This window comes from Camarhynchus parvulus, chromosome 3 (assembly GCF_901933205.1).
Source record: "Camarhynchus parvulus chromosome 3, STF_HiC, whole genome shotgun sequence".
In the NCBI taxonomy this organism is placed as follows: domain Eukaryota; kingdom Metazoa; phylum Chordata; class Aves; order Passeriformes; family Thraupidae; genus Camarhynchus; species Camarhynchus parvulus.
The window spans coordinates 51,217,276-51,225,702 of NC_044573.1; the positions used below are offsets into that span (position 1 = coordinate 51,217,276).

Here is an 8,427-nt window from a genome sequence, read left to right on the forward strand (position 1 = left end):
TCAATGACCAGTGTTCAAATCTACAGCTGGTGTAAAGTGACATAGGCTCATTGCTTTCTATAGTAAGCTTTCATTTAGTAGTAAGAAAACTTCATTCATTATTTCAAAGGATTAATACAAACTAGGAAAATCATATTCATTCTGATCAGACATCCAATTTATTTCATATGTTCAGTTTCCATGTGATTAACCCTATAACTCCTGAACTGAAAAACAAAGATCAATTTTTTTTCTGCTGCTGTTGGGCAGCTTGTGAATATGGTAGAAATAAATATGAATATAGTAGAAATAAAAACACAAAGGATTTTAATGTTTCAGTGGTATAGTTAATGTGATGTCATTATATCTGGCGTAAACCAGTTTATCTCCATGGGCTGGTTTTAATCTCCATGAACTTGATGCTGTTTTCAGGCAGAACAGTGAACTAGAAGTCAAATGTGAACTTGCATACCTAAACACTCTATCAATAATTTACTATAAAGTATTTGTCTTGATTTAAAGCAAGATTAAAGTGGTCCACGTATCTTTAGCTTGGACTTCTCTTCCAGTTTGTGAATTTCATTGAAGTACAGTGAATAACAAGGGGATAACTAAATTGTGAAACTGCCTGCACTTACCTCAAATTGTATGGTACAAAAGTAGTTAGATACTTTTATTTTACTGGTATTGGGACACTTGTGGTGAGGTTTTAAGTGTTAGTTTTCTTCAGTCAGTTTATTGGTATTAGGTATTTAATTTAATTTTAGAAGTTGTTCCAGCATAGGAGCCTATTGTGTTAATGGTTTGGACAAAATTCTTTAAATGTGAACTACTGAATAAACTTTATTATGTAAATTGTGCACCAATATGCTAAACAACAAGCTAGTTGTTAGTAGGTAGAATCTTCTGCAGCAGCAGCTGCAGATCAAACCCTCTGATGATAAGATCATTGTAAATGATCCTATCACCTTTGGATTTTGCTCTTCAGGTCAGGAAAGTTTGGTATCCCTATACTGCTACAGAGCTTCTCTGCTCTTCTGCATTCTGGAAAGCCAGGTCATACTTGCAGTTCTGCTGTGCAGACGAACTGTTGTTAGAATGTTAGAGCCACCAATTTCAACTGTTTTAGTAGAGTAAATCAAGTTGGAATACTTTTATCATTCTTAAGAACCAAAGAGGATACCTAACAGGAAAAGCATGAGGTATTTGTTATAAGCAATACTAAGAAATGCATCAGATATTTGAAATAAACACAATTGAATAAATTAGGCATCTATTACGGTAGTTATTTATGTAAAACTTCTCATTCATTTTTAGATTGGAGCAAAACAGCAACCAATATTATAAAGAAGAGTTCCGATAATCTTGGGAAATCCTTATCCTCTAGTTCCATCGGCTCCAATTCAACCTACCTGACATCCAAATCAAAATCTACGACGAATACATATTGCAAACGAAACAGCCATACAGGTGAGTTCTTGCATTGCAACCCAGTGCATCTGTGAGCACATAGGTTTGTGTTAAGGGCATAGCAAGCATTTCTACCCCAAGGTTAAAGAGAGAAAATATCATCAATTCATATAGTGAGAGTATTTTTTAAATATATATTATTGTTTAATAAGAACCATTACCCAACGTGCAATACATGCAATATATAGATCTGATCTCCGTATGTTCCCATACTAAATGAAATAGGCTTGATGAAAGCAAATTTTGCTTATTATCCTATTGTGAACACAGGGTAGCCAAAGCAGAGAGATGACGTTCTTCACCCAAGGTAACATGAAAGCTGGCAGTACAGCTGGAAATAGGAATCAAGTCTTCAGAGTCCAAGTCCACAGCTGATTGTCTTGGTTAAACTCCTTTCATCTAATTGTAAAACATTTATGGGTAAAACGACAAATGGAGCCTACTCAGAAATGGATACTGTGTTCCCAGAGTATGCATTGTCTTGCCCTTCTACAAATAGCCATATCTACTGCTTATTTATTTAGATATCAATGGTATATGTAATAAAAGACATCATCTGTATTCCACTCATACCATGAAAATGTGCTGATTTTAAGACTTTAAGGGAACAAAGAAAGAGAGCAGCTGGAATGATTTGCAGGTTTGGTTGTGTCTGAGATAATATTTCAGAAATTCACTTATATAGTACAGATTTTTTTTGTTACTCTGTTTTTGTGACTGCATGTTTTTGTCCTGTGTAAAGTCACATAGCATTATTATACAATACTCTTTTATAAATATAGTGGAAATAAAATCTGCGCACATATTTAACTCAAAGGTGTGTTTACTTGTTTTAAAATATTTATCAGAAAAAAACGTTTAGATATGAAGTAGATGATTTCACTAGAAGGAAAGTTATGTTATTTCTTAAGTATTAATTATTTTTGTTAAGCCCCCAATGTCTCATTTGTGATGGGACACTCACCTTTCTTGATGCTTGGCATAGTTTCCAGGAAATACCTTCTATTATTTTAATTGATGATCATTACCTGCTTCAGTTAGGCACAAACACTCCTTTTTTAAAAATTAATTACACTGTTGTTTTCTCACTGACCAAGATTCAGTGCATCCATTAGCATGAGAGATTGTGCATCAGGCATTATAAGGGTTTAAAACTTTATTGTTTATTGAGAACATACAGGAAGTACATCTGCTTTGAATACAGTAAAAATGAGAAGTATCTTAGACATTCCTGATGACTGATAGCACCTGAGCTTGCTCTCAGGACTGCTGTTCACAACTGCACTGGGAGCACAGGGCTGGTGCCTGCCTCCCTGGGCTGCCTGTCCCTGCTGCCAGGTCAGGTTCGGTGTGCAGTGCACCCAGCTGCCCTGTTCATTCATCTCTTCCCTGCAGGAACACTTCTGTCAGCAGGCTTCCACAAACAGCATCTTTAATATCAGGCTATCAATTAAGAAGACTTAGTGCTGGAGTTTTTGCAAGGTGTTCTTGACGTAAAACAAAGAAACTGTAGCAGATAAGAAGTAGTAAAGTTAAAATAAACTTGCTCATATATATTCTTCAAAAATTATTAGCTTAATCCCATGCATAAATCATTCCTAAAAAGGATTGCAATTCTTAATGCAATCAAAGTTTTGAATATGAAGATTTTTTGGACATTAAGAGAATACAAGTTTTCTTTTTATTTTTTGGAATTTTAATATGTTTCACTTTGTTCTCCAAAATACACATCTTATTGTGATACTCTATGGGAATTTTTGATAACACTAGGTTTTTAGATACTGACATATCTTCTCATGTGTAAAAATAATAAAAGTAATAAAAAATAATATTCAGATTCTGATTTCTAATACAGCTGAACTTCTCAGTTTGCCAACTTAGCTAAACTGCAGGCAAAGAATGCCATAGCTACATGTCTTGGCAAGTCTTGTTGATACATATGGTAATAATGTGCTCCCTGGAATTGACACAAGCATTCATGTGTTTGTGGTGTAGATAATGTCTTCTAAGGGCCTTTCCTCATCAGTGGTGGAGCATTACAGGTAAAGTGAGAATTGCTTTTGTTGAATGCATGGTTGGAATACGGTGGAGGGATGCTTCTTGCATGATGTCCTCATTGACGCAGAGGATTTTGCTAATCAGAAACGCTGCTTATTTCTATTACATCTTGCACCACTGATGCTGAATCAAAGGACAAGCATGCTTCAAACTCTGGGTGTCTGCACTCTGCATGGGGCATACAGCATTTAGAGGATACCATTTTGGAAAACAGACATTAATGTCCTGAAATTAATGCCTGTGAGCTGTAGTATGGGGAAAGGATATTATCCTGAAATGACCCATACATGAAGCATACATTAAAAAGCAAAAGCAATCTGATTGGGTTCCAGAAGATTCTTTAGTATTTATCAAAGTTATTACAGAAAATTTAATATTTATATTTGGTCTGTGGCCATTACTGGATTAGTCTTCTAGACATTGAGATTTTTATATCAATTAGCACCAAAAATTACTTACTCACAATTACTTCAGGGATACATGATTTTGACCCTATACTTAGATGTGAAGCCATTGATTAGTAAATGCATATATTTGAAAGGCTCTTGGTACTCAGAAATTTGCCATTGGACATGGAGTTACTCACTGCGATTCATGAACATTCTTGCGTTCTTTGAAAATTATCCTGATAAGCCTGAACATGCCTGTTTCTGTTTCAATTAGTGAAACTGTTTTGATTTCTCTGTCTGCAATCCATATCTCCTTCGCAACACTTTGTGCTCTTTTATGGCTTGGTATCATGACTTTTCCAGGGATGGGTTACTTTTCTTTTTATTTCTAGTTGGTTTGTTTCTAAGAAAAGCTTTTTATGAAATCATGGTTCAAGTAGTATGCTTAATTCTTAAATGATGCTTTAACAAGGAATTTTAGGAGATGACTTCACCAAGGTTTTTTAAACAGCCATCAAAAATATCTCTTGTAGAAAACATTTCTTCCCAGGGTGCTCCACCTTACTGCTGGCTTGCAGTGATACAGATCTTGCCCAGGTTCAGGGAATTTATTCCAGCTTCACTGCAGTGGAAGAGATAAGAAAGAGAGCTCGGTTAGGACAGCATGCTTGAGAAAATGAGACAAGCTCTCTCCTTCTCATTTCTCGCTACATTAGCTCTACCTGCTGACCGTTCTCTGAACAGCAGGAATGTGAGCTGCTGAAGCAGACTTTCCCAGTCTGGCTGGGAATTGCCTTGCTTCTTTACTTCTTCAGCTTCACCCTTGACCTCTAGCACATGGACTCTGAAGGGAGGCCTCCTTTCAGTTTTCAGCCTGCACATTATGGAAAAAGCAAGGTGAGGCTAGGCAATCACAAAGTTTTGGCTCTGGTTATCTGCTTTAGGAGGAAAGACATCCTCTGCTACATTCAGCACAGATTATATTATTTCTGTGCATAGCTCAAAGCGTCCACTGTTAAAATAATTAAATCTGTTCACAGTCATTCTACAGTACTTTATTATGTGGAGATACTATTTTTGGAGATCCAGTGCTATCAAAATATTTTTAGTTTGTAAGATTCAGAGCATCAGCAGTAAATTAATATGTTAAAAGGTCATAGGAGTCAGTAACACTTTAGGCAAAATAATAGAGGGATAATTTCAAGAGATACCTGAAAGTTCTGCCCAAAAAACCAGACTTCTCAAAAGAATTTAGAAGAAGCAATCTCAAGCCAAAAACTTATTTTAGGGCAGTAATTTAGTTCAGCAGTAGTGGCAATTGAAGGCATATCAATGTGGGAGTGACACATCTTTTAAACTGTGAATTTGCTTAAGAGGCCCTAACTACATCTTGTTGCTTTTTCCTCCTCTTAGAGAATGTTTTTCTTGACAAGCCATCTTCAAAATTTGCCCAGGAGGATGGAGAACAGACATCAATCATCCCTGTCCATCAGGTCATTGACAAAGTCAAAGGATACTGCAATCCTCACTCCGACAGCTTCTATAAAAATATCATGTCCGACACATTTAGTCGCAGCACAAAGTTCTAACTGGGTTTCTGATTTACTGGTTTTTTAAATCAAAGGAATACAAAATGTCTGCCTGGAACTGAGAATACTGAATGTCATAAAATTTGATCTGTTCAGTTATTTTTTTCCCAGTTTATCGTGTTCTACAAACAGCTTCCACTTAAGGACAGATTTTTTTAACTTTTTACTGTTGTGGAAAACGACAGTTTTTTACCATGGTATTGAGCTGTTTTTAAATGTGTGCCAGCCAGCATGATGCCTGGACAGCTAATTATAATCTTGTAAGACTGAAGAACCACAAGCCTAACTTAAAATAATATAACCCAAACAGAAGCAAGTCTTGACTCCTGGAGAGAACAACAGACATGTCATGCAGTACAGGCAAGCTTTTATTGAGCAGTTTTATGATGGCCTTTTTATTTTGAAAAATATGGATTTTCCCTATGGCACTTGTTAGATTCTTGCTTCTTGAATGTCTAGTGTTCTTTATTCATAAGTGAATAAAACTCTACCACCACTTAAAGGGTTATTATAAAATATTTTGGCCTAAATATACCTGATCATGCAAACCTTACTCACCAAAACAGCATATGCGGTAAATGCAGGCAAATTTGTATCCATATACTTAGAAAAACAGTTTACACAGAGCTGTGTTTCAGCATTTATTGATTGGTATGCATGAAATTCAGTGTCTTCCATCTCAAGTCTGTGTTTAGTGTTCTTTTTTCACAAAACAAGATAACAAAAAGGCATTCAACTATATATAGTTATATAAATATATACCTAGAACTCTCTCTACACATATTTTTTATAACAATACACACAGGAAATATGACCGCGTATACCAGAGACAATCTAAAAACTATGGACGGTGCTAAAATTTAAGTCTAAATATTTAAATGCAAGATGAATTCTCTGTAAGCCCTTGAGTGTCAATCTCTGTACTTCGCATATACTTTATGTATAGACACCTCCATCAGATGGCATTGCAACATTAGGATAACTTGGAACATGTTTGCCAAAAATAAATAACATTTTTCTGGGCACATAACATTATCAATATCCCTTTGTTGCCCTGTTGGATGACATGATTGACGTTGTTGGATGCGCAGAGTTGAAATGTTCAGGCAATATTAAGGAATTTCACATTGCTATACTGCGTCCATAATGACACTGAGGGGTGTGGAGGGATGTGTGCAGAGAACAGACAAGAGCATAAAATGCTTACTTGTTTTACTCTCTATAAATGTGTGACATATTAGCAAGTGATCTTGAGTGCCAAAAGGGCATCTCTTCTCATGAACCATGTTTCAGCCCATGACAAGCTTTATAAAAATTGTAGCTGCACATGTTTCTGAAGGCATGTGCTGAAACATAAAAAGTTTTTTCAAATACGGCATTCAGAGGAGAATGTCTCCTAATGGAGGTTTTTTATTTTTAAAATTACTCCTTTTTTTAACCAAAATATTTTTAGCCACGTATTTAATTATTTGAATTCAGAGAGCATAAAGTTGTGCTGAGATTTTTTGGTTGCCAAGCAGGTGGATGCTCAGTGATGAGAGATGTGGGTTTGTGCTTTCTCTGCTCTTTGCACGTGCTTTTGTGTGCAGAGATCATTTAATGCTGTGACCGCACAAACGGCACATTTCCTCTGGCTGCAAACACCTGGTGGGAGGAGGATGTCCTGATGGATCCCACCCAGGAATACTGCTGTCACTACACAGACCTGAGCAAAACCTCAGTCTCATAACTGCAAATACATTTGTGGTGTATGAATGGAAGTCAGCCCCATTCACTCAAACTGTAATTAATAACAGGGAGGAGTGTTGTCAGATATCTTTAATAATTGAAATAATTTACAGAGAGATTATGTATAAGCATTTACTGAACTTATATTTTATCTTTCCACTTGCTTAACTACTGTAGGTAATAGTGTTCACATAGCAGCTTACTGTGAGATTTCTACCTGATTAAGATGTTCAAAAGTGAAGAGAAGGAAAACCAAACATTTCTGAAAAAAAGTAAGGAATCAATAAAACATAACAGATGAAAAATGTATAAATAAAAAAACCCACAGTATCCTGAATGAAGCTGAGCTGTAACCTATCAGTTTAATGTACATCTACCTGTATTTTTGCTGAATTAAGATTTTTTTTCTCTTTTTTTACTACCATGTAGTAATCTTAAACTGTCTGTGTCACTTAGCTGCTCTTGAATGCTCTCAATTCTACAATGTAAAGCTTTCTGTTTTGTAGTTGACATGCTGTAACCTCCCTTGTACATATTTATTTATTTGTGAGGTTAAATATGTCAAATATACTTAGCACTATAATGACTGTTCTTGTTACTTTAATGTTAAGTTTCTGCTTCATCAGAGAAGAAGAGGGAAAGAATAATTTCTTATATGTTTTTTTCTAAATAACTTGTGAAACAGTTTACTGTAGCTCTATCTTTTGCCACTTTGAGGAAACTTGTCAGTGTAATTTGTGATACTAGTCAGTGAAATATAGTGTAACAGGTTTGAAGATGGACTAAAATGGAAAGAAACGTTTTCAAGTAAACATTTTTTATGTTAGTGTTCCAAATAATTAAAGTCTTTTAATAGTGAATGGTTGACTTTTATTTTTCCTTTTTAGTGTTTAATGGCAAAAATTACACAGTGGAACTCTGGAAAATAATCTTGTGTTTTTTTAAGTACTTGAGACAGGTACATGCCTAGCCAAAATGTTGGAAATAAATGTGCAAGACCAACTCCATCTCATCAAGGGAACACATTTTGCAGAATATGCCTTTCCCTTTTGTAATTTATTCAATGCCACATTCAGTGAATGACCTGGAAGTTATGCAATCTCATTTATTTATGGTGGCAGTCATGTCATAGAAATTAAAAGAAAATCATGGCAACTGACAATATGCTGAGATGATATTTTAAAGTAATACAAATGAATAATTTAAAACTCAGG

At 35.4% G+C, this 8,427-nt stretch overlaps 1 protein-coding gene across 4 annotated transcripts in view; it reads left to right on the forward strand.

Moving 5' to 3' along the window:
- ADGRG6 (adhesion G protein-coupled receptor G6) overlaps positions 1-8,073 on the forward strand; it is a 110,709-nt gene extending 102,636 nt beyond the window's left edge. For 2 of the 4 annotated variants that reach the window (XM_030946666.1, XM_030946667.1), the window contains 2 exons: positions 1,297-1,449; positions 5,310-8,073. In XM_030946666.1, the coding sequence (XP_030802526.1) occupies positions 1,297-1,449; positions 5,310-5,485 (329 nt within the window). In that variant the 3' untranslated portion in view covers positions 5,486-8,073. The other 2 variants (XM_030946668.1, XM_030946669.1) reach the window with 2 other exon arrangements.
- The last annotated feature ends 354 nt before the right edge of the window (positions 8,074-8,427 follow it).